The sequence below is a fragment of the Trichoderma camerunense genome, assembly GCF_050948025.1.
Source record: "Trichoderma camerunense strain CBS 138272 chromosome Unknown V8C40scaffold_1, whole genome shotgun sequence".
NCBI lineage: Eukaryota > Fungi > Ascomycota > Sordariomycetes > Hypocreales > Hypocreaceae > Trichoderma > Trichoderma camerunense.
The window spans coordinates 932389-945405 of record NW_028145369.1 but is presented as its reverse complement, the minus strand read 5'-3'; the positions used below and the strand labels follow the sequence as shown (position 1 = coordinate 945405).

The 13017-nt window shown below is 52.2% G+C and overlaps 5 protein-coding genes across 5 annotated transcripts; 2 read left to right on the top strand and 3 right to left on the bottom strand.

Moving 5' to 3' along the window:
• Positions 1-12: 12 nt before the first annotated feature.
• V8C40DRAFT_6683 (FAS1 domain-containing protein) lies at positions 13-2201 on the bottom strand. Its single transcript, XM_083223272.1, has 3 exons — positions 1228-2201; positions 120-1105; positions 13-52 (listed from the first exon to the last, which is right to left on the bottom strand). Exons 1-2 carry the CDS (start codon positions 1936-1938, stop codon positions 479-481), a joined length of 1338 nt encoding a protein of 445 aa, XP_083078887.1. The 5' UTR covers positions 1939-2201; the 3' UTR covers positions 13-52; positions 120-478.
• Positions 2202-3252: 1051 nt separating this feature from the next.
• On the top strand, positions 3253-5447 carry V8C40DRAFT_229457 (uncharacterized protein). The gene has a single exon (XM_083212481.1). It carries the CDS (start codon positions 3764-3766, stop codon positions 4868-4870), a length of 1107 nt encoding a protein of 368 aa, XP_083078886.1. The 5' UTR covers positions 3253-3763; the 3' UTR covers positions 4871-5447.
• On the bottom strand, positions 5280-6496 carry V8C40DRAFT_229454 (uncharacterized protein). Its single transcript, XM_083212480.1, has one exon. It carries the CDS (start codon positions 6206-6208, stop codon positions 5291-5293), a length of 918 nt encoding a protein of 305 aa, XP_083078885.1. The 5' UTR covers positions 6209-6496; the 3' UTR covers positions 5280-5290.
• Positions 6497-8802: 2306 nt separating this feature from the next.
• Positions 8803-10707, top strand: V8C40DRAFT_6437 (uncharacterized protein). Its single transcript, XM_083223228.1, has 2 exons — positions 8803-9892; positions 10080-10707. The coding sequence occupies exons 1-2, from the start codon at positions 9347-9349 to the stop codon at positions 10569-10571; spliced, it is 1038 nt and encodes a 345-aa protein (XP_083078884.1). The 5' UTR covers positions 8803-9346; the 3' UTR covers positions 10572-10707.
• Positions 10708-11101: 394 nt separating this feature from the next.
• V8C40DRAFT_229451 (protoheme IX farnesyltransferase) lies at positions 11102-12980 on the bottom strand. The gene has a single exon (XM_083212479.1). The coding sequence runs from the start codon at positions 12782-12784 to the stop codon at positions 11291-11293; it is 1494 nt and encodes a 497-aa protein (XP_083078883.1). The 5' UTR covers positions 12785-12980; the 3' UTR covers positions 11102-11290.
• Between the last annotated feature and the right edge of the window lie 37 nt (positions 12981-13017).

Genomic DNA, 13017 nt, shown 5'->3' with positions numbered 1-13017 from the left:
ATAAGCACAGTTGCAGTAGGGAGTCAATCATTTGCTATTTAGGACATGGTTGCTAGGGTTTCGTGTGGCTGTTAATCTTACAAGACATACTATCGTATTTTGTGTATTGAGTCGCTTACCTCGGTTCTAAACTGCACACTACAAGACAGAGCAGCTGTCAAAGGGGTTCAATGAGCGTGGCAGCATCCACATAGTATGAGTGCTGATGCTAATGCTACCTAAATTGCTGTGTATTTAGGAATTCAAACGAGAGATGTCATCAATAGTTACACATTGTTCAATCCTTCAATCTGGTCTCAAACATATTGCATGCAGCGTTTCAAGTCATGGAATCTTACATTCGATAGTCGGGTTGACTCAGGTGTTGTTCAAACATAGGTACATACCGTTAAATTCATCTTTACCGTGTATTCATCATCTGCTCCAGGCAGTTATCCAAATGATTGTTGTTTTCTTCAGCGCAGTCGCACATAATTCATCACACGTAATCCGCAAGTCTGTTCATCAGATCCTTGACGTCGATCTCACCAACGTTCTCTGAATGGTGGTGGCGGTGTCCCTTGTGAGGAGGGAGAGGAACTCGGTTGACGACATGGATGACGCCGTTCTTGGCCACACCGTTGGGAATGACCACTCGCGAATAGCCGTTCACCTTGATGGAGGCAAACCCAAAAATGCGGGCAATGTCGACGCTGATGTGTGCGTCGCCAAGCAGCGTGGGCAGGTCGTAGTGCTCGCTCGTCAGCTCCTCAACTGGCTCCTTTTGCTGCTCCGACTCTCTCTCGTCGTAGAAGGCGTCGGTGTAGAGCGTAGCGTTGGGCACAATGTTATACTTGAGAATGGCCTTTAGGTACTTGTGGCCCTTGTTGGTGTTGAAGAGAAAGGCGTTTGCCCTGGGCCCCAGCCAGTTAAAAGCCTCATTGGTGGGGACAAAGACGGTGCTGCCCTTGAGGTTGATGCCGTGAATCTCCTTGACAAAGTCCGTCTTCTCATAGGCAAGCAGCAGGGTCGAGAACCGGTCAGGGAACAGAGTGATGATTCGACCGATAAAAGGGGGCGGCACCAGGATGTGATTGACGGCATGGATAATGCCGTTCTTGGCTGCCTATTTAATTGAAAAGGAAGGAAAATGAAAGGGTCAGTCCAAAGTACGAGTACATACGAGCAATAGCATGCCGGCGACGGGTTGGCTATTATTAGACGCGATTGCTCAGCGGGGCAACTTACAATGTCAGCAGCGATCACTTTGCTGTAGAAGTTGAGCTTGACTCCGCCCAAGTTGACAGAGGGACGAAGACGCTGAGGCTCACCGCCGAGAAGTTCCTCGTCGTAGGCAGTGGGCAGCGTGTACGAGTGCAGAATCTTGCGGGCGGGATATTCGCCCTTGGCGATGTGGTAGAGCAGGGCGTTTTCGATAAACTCTTTGCTAGGCTTCTTATGATCGTCCGGGATGTCCTCAAAGGCCTTGTCCACAGGTACAAAGAGCGTGTAGTTGGCAGAGGTGCTGTTGAGCAGATCCACCACGCTAGGGTGGTCGTCGACTAGCTTGGCGAACTTTTTGGTGAACTTGCTCTTGGAGATTAGCTCGTATATCGTAAAGCTGCTGTCGTCGTCGTGGTGATGGTGGCCGGGACTGCCGACGTCTGCCGTGTAACCGTTGCCGTTACCCAGCCCGACGAGATCGGCCACGGCCTGGCCAAAGTCCTCGTGGATGTGGCCGCGGATAGACGATACGGCGTTGAAGAAGCTCTCGGCCGCCTCGATATCGTCGTCTAGGTGGTGGGGGCCGATCATGGCATTGTCCTTGATCAAGGCTGTGACCTCGTCATTTGCACCGAGCGGTGCCTGATTTGGCACGGCTGCTTCGGGTAAAACCAGCGCGTGGGCTGCTTGGATAGCGGCCAGCGACAGCGCGCCAATGGCAGCGAATCTGGCCATGTTGTACAGAAGGTCAGATGGGTGTGTAGATGTTGTGATCAACGGGCTGTAGCACGAAGCTGAGCTGTCACGGAGCACAAGCAGGAATAGCTACTAGGTAGGGTAGCTGTACAGCAGTCAAGACAAGACGCTCCAGGCGGTGATGATGGAGGACGGAACAAACAAGCATCGCCTCTGCCCGCCATTTCTGCAAGGGGATGGACAGCAAAGAGATGGCCAAATGGCAAACCGGGTCTCCATGAACTCAAGCTGCAAGAGGCAAAAAGCTACAAGCTCCAGCAAGGGGCATCGCCGCCAAAGTCACCCCGGGGCTCCACCGCCAGATCTATTTCAGGTATCCGGAAGTACTCGCACCCGCTGATATTCTGGGCCGCAAGCTTCCCATCATGTTCCACGGCCAGATATTTCCGAGACAGTGGGACAAGCCAAGCTCTGAGAGTTTGACAGGGATCAGCTTGTTTACTTTACCTAGCCTTTACAGCAACGGCCTTGTGCTCCAGTCACTTGTTGTGCACTGGCTGATGGGCGTTTGAAGACCCTGCTAAGACCCAAAGTTGAAGTGCCACCAGTCGGGTTGCTGCGTTTCCGGCAGGCGGTGCAGAGGGTACAAGTGCGCTACTCGAAGCCTAACAGCACCAAGAGGCTGCATGTACGAGTAGATGTACACTGAACGCGCAATCGACGGATCCTACGACGTTACCAGAAGCTTGAATCGGGCATTGACCAGCTGCTGTGATCCGGGACGTCTGACGTCAAAGCCACGCTTCCGCATCATCGATCAAACTGGGTAGCAAGAAGTTGAGGCCAAAACATTCCAAGCCCAGTTCGTTCCCGCGGGCTCCGCCGCAAGCGCAGGAGTTGGTAGGTACTCGTACTCGTACAGTACTGAGATATGGACTTGGAGGACTGATGGAAAGAATTACGCATTTGTCCGTGCTTTGTATCAGTTTACCAAGGGACTGCTGGCACCTTCGATTTCTAGTTACAATATCACTTACCAAGAGTTCCATTTGATGTAGTGTCCAGTCGGGTTCTTTAGTCAGGTTCCATACTACTGTAACTAACAGCGTGAGTGTGACTCTGGTTCTCAACCCCAACCCCAACCAACACACTCGTGCAACCCCCAAATGTAGCAATACTCCCGGCGACTCCCTTCCCTCGTACTACCAGAATATGGATCTGTTTATCGGAGGGGGCGAAGCAGCTCGCTAATGTTGGTGGCGTGCCCATCCAGACATGCTGACAGGACCATGAAAAGGCCTTGCCAGTGCTTACTATTTCATTAGCGGGATCCAGCTATGCGGCTCTAGGAAAAGCCTGTGCGCCCCCGCCCCAAGCAAATGCTGACGCTGGGAATTTGATTTAATGCTCCAGGGACTCAACCGGCGCGGTTCGTTTAAAATCTTTTTTCCCGGCTCTGTTCGAGTTTTGTTTCTTCTTCATCGCCCGTTTCGCGTTTCTTCTGCCGTCCGTGTCTGGTCTGTGGTTTTAGATCCATCTCAACTCCATCTCAACTCCAACCTCCCGCATCCTCATCCCGCCTCGGTACCTGTACATACATGCGCTGGACCTCCGCTAAATAAAGTAAATCGAACCCCTACACCCACTCGAGCGTGCGCCAATTACGGCTACGGGGGGCTTCAGGCTGGTTGCGGGGCTGAATCCAGTTATTGTCATCGCTATTGTCCAATTCGAACTCTGTATCCAAGGGAGAGACGTCAGAAGGATCTGATCTCACCTTTTTTTCTTCACCTTTTCCCCTCTTCTTTTTCTTTCCTTCTTTAACGTCGAAAACTCTGGCTCCCTCAGAGTTTTCACTCGGTAAATGAGCACCATGTTGCGCAAGAAAGAGGCTTTTACCCTCGTCACACCCATTCCGGGCTTCATCCCGCGACAACTCGCCATTGACATCCTCCACTCCCACAGCGAAGTCATCACCCTCAACCCGCTTGTCCTCGGCCACAAGCCCATTTCTGCGCCTCGCAATGCCGCCGCCGACGAGTTTTACAGTACTTGGTATGAGATCGAGGAGCGTGTCCAGGTGATTCCTGGCATTGGCAAGATGGGCGGGAGCAAGATCAAGTTCAACGGCTGCTTCCACGACATGCCCTGGGGTCTCCAGACTCACATCTACGCTCCCCTGAACATCGATTTGCGCAACACGTATCGCATTTGCGGCAACCAGCCTGGAATCGAGCCTCCGGAGCATCGCGAGATTGGCCTCGAGGCCCTCGGAGCCCCCTCTGACGGCTTGTACCTCCGCGAGGACATCGAGATCAAGACCAACATCGCCATGGTCAGCTTTGTCAAGGCCCAGCTCAAGGCCGCCAACAAGGAGATGGTCCAGCGCATCATTAAGAAGGCCGAGCTGCTCGATGCTGGTGTTTTGAAAGCAATGATGGAGGACGGCAAGCTCAGGACGGTCAACCCCAACGACCGCTCCCATACGCCCGCAACAGCTGCGTCTGCAGACCCCAGACGACAGTCTTCCGTTTCATATGGAATGGGCCAAAAGAGCCCTCAACTGGCACAGGCAGGCCATATGCCACCAAACTACTCCCCGGGTTATTCTCCCTACGCCTATCCTGCCCCTCCTCAAACGCCGCAGATGTACGACCCTCGACAGTCAACATACCAACAAACGCCCCAGCCTGGCATGTACGCGCCACCGCCAATCCCTCCCAAGGAGCAAATGGTCATCATGGAACTGCCCGGCGACTACCCGCCTCAACACGGTCTCTACCCGTCTCCACAGCCGAGCCCGGGATACCGTCCACCCTCTTCATCCTCGTCTGACCCACGCTGGTCTGCCCAGCCCAGCCCGTCCATGATGCATCCGCAAAGAATGAGCACCGGGTCTACCAGCAGCGCGGGCCAACATCCGGGCTTTGTGTCAGAGCTGGCAACACATAACGAAAAATCAGAGTACTAGATGCATGCCCGAAAGTTAATGTTTGGAGTTTTGATGAAGACGGCATAAATGCAACAAGGCACCAGTTTTATGAAAGATGTGAAAAGTCGCATGACGGAAACAGAGAAGGATGAAAAGAAAGACCGGTTAATGCTAAAGATGGGAGAGTTTTGGGCGCAACTTGCCGGTATACACTTCAGCGTAATTTCTCAATTTCTTTTGTATTATTTTTTTCTATTGTGTATACTTATACCCTGCGCGGTATTTTCCTTGATATTGCATTGATTTTGGAGGAATTTGGAAAGATAGTTTGGAACTTTGGAATACCACTGTGCGCTTTTTTCTTTTGGATACCCTCTACATGCTTGATCCTCATATGTTTTGCTGAATGTGTTTCCAATGCTAGTGCAAATTAAATCTACATTTTCTCCCTTCTTCTATTCAGAGAATCATCATGATGGATACAAAAACCAATGCCAGTGTTACTCCCGACATTTTCAAAGCTGCTGGAGTTCCGCCACTTGTCGTAGTTGCTGAGCCTGCCGCAGTTGTTGATGACGAGGTGATTTCAGTTGTTGTTGTCGACGTGGTTGATGGGTTTGGGAGAAATGGAGTGACTATGGGGTGGTTGGTTGGTGCAGAAGAGGAACTCTGTGATGAGATCGATGTGGATGTCGACTCCTCTGCCTGTGTATGTGTCTGTGTCCCTGTCTCAGCTGCTTTTGAGGCTGGAGCCTCTCCTTGAGTCTCGGCAGATGTTGAAGCGGGAGCTTCTCCCTGAGTTGTCTTGGACAAGCTCGTGCTCTGGCTCAGAGAACTTGACGTCTCAGCGATTCCAATGGTTCCTCCAGTAGTTTTGCTTCCACCGCCATCACTCGGATCGCCACTCCCACCAACACGCTGGCAATAATGATCGAACCCATTCTGAAAGCACTCCTCTCCAGCCTGACAATACGACCCGCTCGGACAGCACACCCCGTCCTTTGGCATGCATTTCTTCTCGCCACAGGGCACCTCGCCAAGATCGCAAGTGATCTCATCGCCGCAAACATGTCCAATGGGGCAGCACCCGTCCGCGACGCAGGAAAAGCCCTGCTTGCAGAACCCCCCGCCGCCGTCGGTACAGCACACTCCCACGGAGGGCATGCAGCCGTCGTTGCAGACTATCTCGCCGGGACGGCATTGGGCGGCGATTACGACGGATGAGGCGTCTTGGAAGTGGGAGGATGGCGATAGTTGGGCGAGGAGGCGTGCGGGAGGCTTACGCGAGAAGAGATTTGTGGCGGCGAAGGTTGTTGATGACAGGCTGAGGAGGAGGAGCGTGTGGAGCGAGCATCTCATGACTGAATTGGACACCATTGTTTATTAACAAGTTGGGAATTATTATTAATGAGACGAGTAGATGGAATTCAATGATAATGTCCAGAGAGTCGTAGTTCCGTCTTCTGCCTCCGAGGACCTTGACATCCCCTTTATAGATAGTTTTTCCAGGAACCTTTCTACAATATTATCTTCTCCATCAGGTCCAACATGCCACTGTTGGGCTCCCAAACTCTTACAGAAAAAAAGCCTGGAGCCGCATCGTCATCAACTAAGATGTTCAGCTCGTCTTGGCATCATGCAAAGCGCGGTGAACTGGCCGACGCTATTTACTGCAGGGTAGTGCCAAGCATCAAGTCTATTTTATCCTATTTTTCCTATTGGGACACACATGAGCTCACATGAGCGCTGCCTGATACTAAAAAGTCGGTTAAGAGGCTGTTGACAGAGTCTGGAGTTGTAAATCAGGAGGCATTGCCTGTTTGGTAAATATTGAGGCTCTTGAGAGATGATATGTGGCTTGGTTATGGCGGGGTTTCTAGATGTTTGTGCCACTTAGCGTTCAGATTTCACCCAATACCCAACGTTTTGCCCTATCATAGTGCATCTTTCTATTACTAAGTCTGCTTTCGTCCTTGTCTGGTAATTTTTAAGTCTATTTGAATTTGCCGAGCGTCGGCAACTTGGGCCTTAGTTGCATAGACGATTGTTGCCGAAGGAGTAGGACAGAAGTCGCTCTCTCTCTCATGATGAACGAGTTATGTAAGGAGTCACCTGATCTTGATCACTTTCTAGGAGGCTTAATATCTAAACTCGAGGTCTCTTCTCTTGCCGCTGTCTTCTCAGTGTTGCACAAGCTTATGCCGTTTGTAAACCGTCATTGAGACATTCATCTCCCATAAATAGAATCATGACGTGATGCTCAAGCGAAACGTGTAACACAGAGCGATGCTATAATTAATTACGCGCAAAGGTTTGGGGTAAAGTGCCGCTTTTACTACATAGAGACACTTTTACTACATCGAGACAGAAGGACAACCAACACAGAGCAACCAACAGCAGGTTACGCGCTTTTGTAGCTGTTGTTGGGCCTGACACATAACCACATAGACACAACCAACAGCTCAAAATCAGGTACACTCTAGGAGGACACGGCGAGTTTCTTCCTCCGAAACAAGGTCACGCTGAAACGTTTCCTCTGCCCTCATGACCCGCATTGCATTCTCGATGACCAGTTCGCGCGGCCGGCTTTAAGTCCGTCGAACCTATTCAAGCTTCCTGGATCTCGGCCTCAGGTGGTCTCGCAGCGGCCGTTCTGACGAGGTACCGTAGCACCAGTTCGCAGCCGACAAGGTACAAGCAGAATACCCGCTGCGGCCGGCCAATCAGACCAGCGCGGTAAGATCCTAGCGCGGCGCTTCTTGGCCCGCAAGGCCAGAAATAGACCCACGCTAGTAGCTCTTACGGACTAGCCTCAGCTGAACTACCTAAACGCGCGCTTGATTATGGAAAACGAGCCAATCGCGCATCAACCGCGTGTGGGGTCGGGCGGCCGCTATTGCGAAAAGGGAAGAGACTTGATCCCATGTAATATCCCCCCTCTATCAACCCTACTTCGACTTATACAAGACGCTGCAAAAGATGCGCAACAGCTGGGTCTCTCGAGCAAGGGCAGCGCGGCAAAGAAACCCTGCAGCTCCATGCGTCTGCCATGTGCGGAAACGGGCCCGCCATGCGAGTGTCTTTGCCCTGGGAAGCTCCTCCCCCTCCAGGCTTGGGCGTCTAGGCGCGTCTTTTTCCCCCACGGTGATCTTCCCGCCTGACCCATGAAGAACAACATGCAATGCAATGCAATGATCCCGTTCATTTCCTGTTCGCGCCGCTATTCGTGAGCTTTCAGGGATGTTCAATGCCCTTTGGGAATAGCTCTTGATGTCATTTTCGGGCCAGGCTCTGGGTTTCCGCTGCTCCAGCCTGGTTTTCCTGCCAGGGGTGGCATCTTGGGACATGCCATTTTCTGCAAGGCAGCGAGCTATTCTCCATACAACCCTGACGGCTCGGCCTGGTCCACATGGTCATTAAACGGGCATTAGAAGAATTGTGGACAAGGGGAGGAGGAAAAGAGAACCTTTTCGAGGCCCTTTTTGGTGTCTTGTTTCCCATGCCCTTGTCTCATTACTATTCTATTAGCCGCCTTGCAGGCTTCGAGGCGAGCGCTTCCTGGGAACTACCTAGTAAACTTGCTGCTTGTACCATTTCCCCCAACACAACACCCATCAAAGTTCCCTTTTTTTGTGCCCATGGACTTGTGTACTGATGTCCGTAGAGCAATGTCCAGCCTTCCCAGACAGACGATAGCCGCCTTTCCCAAAGAGGCCGTCTAACCGCCCGTGGCCCTATCGTCGAGGCATACCGACCAATGTGGGCGAGCCATTCCCAGAGGACTGGGCTGTTCAGATACACGCGCTCCGTTTCATGTCCGATTCGGCTTAGATCTTCTTGTTTCATCCTGACAGCCGCCCAAGGCCATATTGGAATTTCATCTCTTTTCCTCTCTGACAGAATGATGCATCGCAAAACTTAAAGCAGGCCCATGTCCTCCCCCGGCAGCCTGCTTTCTCCTCTCCTTTTCTTCTCCAGAAGCTTTCTTTTTTATTTTGTCTGTGTGTGTTTGTTTTCCTTTCACTCAAAATCTTCCACTCAAAACTTGTTTCGTATCTGTTTCCTTTCCTTGTCCCCCCTTTTACTATTTACTTTTTCCGGGTCTTTGTGTTCCTCTCTTTTTTTCCCTCTCTCGTCAACTCGTCAAGTTTGTGGAGATCTTCCTCTGCTTGTCATCAACATTCTTTGGGACCTCTTTTTCTCCCCCCCCCTGCAGACGACTCCCCCCCTCTTACAAGGACTAGACCCTCACGGTAGACCGCACTGCAGGCCACTTCGGTCAAGACCGCGAGGACCAACTTCGACCAGTCATTTCGACCTTTTAATCAATAATTGTTTCATTACTTGGCAAGTGGTTACCGAGCCGGTCTCGATCACCTCATCCAAGCATCAGTCTTCTTTCCCACTCTCTTCCATCATTTTGCATATCATCACCACAACTTCTCCACCTGTGGCAACTCCATTCGCCTCTTTCATCGAACCGAAACAAACCGACTTGTCAAACCTTTTTTCTCCATGATGCCGAGACACACTAGGAACTCCAGCGAGCAGGGCTACAGCGGCCTCCAGGCTGGCCTGGCGCCGTCTCCTGCCATGTACGCTGCCCCGTCCCGCATGATTCCTACAAACTACTACGACGTCGCCCCGTCCTCCTCGTCTGCTGCCATGTCGATTCCACCGCCTCTCACTCACCCTTCTCAACAACCGCAATACGGCCCGTACTCTACCAGTGCCCCTTCGCCTACTCTCCCCATGCCTCCGGCCCAGTCATCGCAGCACCGGCCCAGCTCTGGAGCCTGGACCCAGCAGGATGACGAGCAGCTACTGGCTGCTCGCCAGCAGGGCCTCAACTGGAACCAGATCAGAGATCAATACTTCCAGTCCAAGACGCCCAATGCCTGCCGCAAGCGTCATGAACGGCTGATTGAGCGCAAGAACGTCGACGACTGGGACACTCGCAGGATGCAGATGCTGGCCAAAGAGTACATGAGCATGCGCAAGGAGATTTGGAGCGGTCTGGCAGCTCGAACCGGAGAGAAGTGGAACGTTGTCGAGGCCAAGGTAAGCCATTTCGTTTCTTCTTCTTCTTATTGTATACACATCTCCTACGTGTTGCTTTTGCACACTTACACCGACTTGGAGAGGAGGAAGACACTCATCCTTTTCTTCACCGCCGTGCCCCCTTCTCTGCTTCTGCCTTTACTAGAGACACCATTTGCTAACACTGTGTGTCCCTTCCACCATCTAGTGCATGTCCAACGGCCTCAAGAACCTCCAGAGCGCCGCCCGCGCAGCTTCGCGCCGTGACCGTCTCGAGACGGGACTCACAGGGTATGACGACGATAGCGGCATTTCCGGCATCGGCCTGACCCCCGTTGATGAACTAGACGCATCCTACAGTAGCCCCGCGACGAGCTCCTCCGGCACACACTCCTACTCCAGCTCCGCCAGCTACCACCACCAACAGCAGCAGCAACAGCCGCAGCAGCATCTCCAACCTCACTCTCACCACCTCCACCCCCAGCATCACCAGGGCCCTTACAACATGGGACCTGCGTACTACGGCGGTCACGGATACTCGTCGAGCGTCAGTTCCACGACCAGCATGAGCCACGGCTACGTGTCCCGCGGCGGCACCGGAACCAGTCAGGACAGCAGCCCTTACTTGGATAGCCAGCGTCTGTCCAGCGACATGGGCATCGAGTCTCTCGTCCATCGTTCTAACGGGGGTCGAATGTGATTTCTCTCTCTCTCTCTCTCTTTGTCAAATCTTTATAATTCTGGCATTTTGTTTTGATCGTTTATTCCCCTACTTACCCTTCCCCCTTTATTTGCTACATGCTTTCCTTTCCTTTATTATCCGACTCTACGTCGTAATGGCAGCTCATATCTACACATGAGCTGCACCTCCATTCCTTTTTAGGTCTTCTTATGGCTGAGTCCTGTCTTACCTATTACATTCATGGCACAGTACTGGCGTTAACTGGCGTTTTTTTGACACCATTTAATCCCCTACGCACTCACGTCCACTGGACAAAAAAGAAGCTTAAAAAAAGAGAAACTCGTCACAGAAGACTGATTTCTCGACCTTTCCTTGTCTACTTGAATAGATAGATGCGTATGGGATATACAGATTGTTTGTTTGGTTTTTTGTCGACACGGGGAATTTTGGATCAAAGAGGAAAATTGAAAAGACATGATGGTCTTGGGAATGTATAATAGTGACAGAGGCATCTTATGCATGGGAGCTGGTGGAACGGAATTATAAATGTCTTGTTTTTTTATTGCTCATCATCGTTGACGATTGTACCCAATGTGATCTATCTAATTGTACAAAACAGCGTTGAGTGAAGCTCTACTATACATGCGCCGCCCAGACACTATATCAAACACATACATGCCTCCTTTTCCACTCTTTCAAAGAGATCATAAAGCTATTCCTACATGGAGCAGTGATCATCACCGTCCTGGTTGTGTCGTCTCGCCCTTTTGTGCCACTGTTGTGGCTGTCATACTCGCCATCTCTTCCAGCTCTTCCTCCTCCCACTCCCCTTCCTCGTCATCTCCAAACACGCTCCTCCAAGCTCGACTCCACATACCCTTTTTGTGCAGCAGTGCCAGTATCATGACGCCGGGAAGATGCCAAACGCTTGCCCAGAACAGGCCCCGTGCGCTTCCTTTGTGGCCCTCGAATTTCCAAAAGCGGACGGCCTCACGGGCCAGCCACAAATTGATGGGCAAACTGGTCAATGCGAAATACCAGTCCGTCACGCCGGCTGCACAAAGACCAAAGCACAATGGGAAAAAGACGAGGCTGTATCTCAAGGCGACGCGGCCGTTTCTGGCCGGATTCGTCCACGCGAGCATGCGCAACCCGGCGGCTTTGTATTCCTCCCGGATGGGCCAGCTCAAAGCCATGAAGTGCGGAAATTGCCATGCGAAAAGAAGGCCGCCAAGCAGCCATCCACCGATGGACGATCCGTCACTAGCCAAGAGCAGCTCCCTCCAAGAACCGTCCTTTGTTGCAGCTTCGCCGGCCGCGGCGGCCCAGCCCATCAGGGGAGGAATCCCACCAACAACGGCACCCACCCAGGTGTTGAATGCGGTGACAGCTTTCAATGGCGTATAGACGCCAGCATAAAGAACAATGTTTGAAAGGCCCAAGAACGAAACCGTGGGGTTGACACCAAAGTAAAGAGCACCGGCACCAGCTGCGCCGCAAAGGATGGCAAACAATGCCGCAGCTCGGTTCGAAATCAGACCCCTCACCAACGGCCGGTTCCTTGTTCTTGTCATCTTGGCATCGGTAGATGGCTCGTACAGCATATTCAGAGTGTTTGCGCTTGCAGAGCACAACGCAGTTCCCGTTGTTAAGAAAAAGAGGGTCAATGGACTCAGACTTGGCGTTTCCGTCATTGTTGGCATCAGCATTTCGGGAACAGGATACAGCGCGTATGGAGCCATGGCCGACAAGACAACGAGGACGGTCAGGCGGGGCTTTGAGAGAGACAGAAAGGTGGAAAATGTTCGGCGGAAGGAATCTTTGGGCTGTGCGGCCGCGGCTGATGTGAGGAGCGACGAGGCATCGGGAGGTAGAGGAGCTTCGGACGAAGTAGCTTGAGCAAGGGCTTGCTTCCGGGCCTGTCGTCGACGGTGGGGAGCGAGTTCTGAGAGTTGAGGCGTTTGCGACTGAAGATTTGATGGCGGGGTTGTCGAGCTTGTAGAGGTTGAAGTTGCCCTGGAATTGCGTCTCGATATAATAGAATCAAGGCAGCTCGATCTGTCGAATAGACGGTTCTGCAGGAAAAACACAGTGCCCAACGGCACCTTGGAGCTTCGAGGAGCTCCCAGGCTGGGGCTTGTGGAAAGCCATCTTGGCGATGCCGCTCGAATGCTGCGCCTGGACAGCAATTGAAGCTCCGGCGCAAGAGCTAAGACCAATGGTGACCGCATAATCGCCGGATATCAGAGCGCATGGCGTCCCACGCAAGACTCAGTCCATTTCCCTCTGCTCAAGAGGATTTTTGGCGGTTTGTCGGTTCTGCGGCTCGACGGCGATGGCAATCTAGCGCTGATCGGCTGATAGCTTGGAGTTTTCTCTGCATTCGGCTATCAGAGGGGAGACACGTGCTGGATCATGTGACCACCCTCAGCGCCATCAACCCGGGGTCAGTGAATGGGCTGAT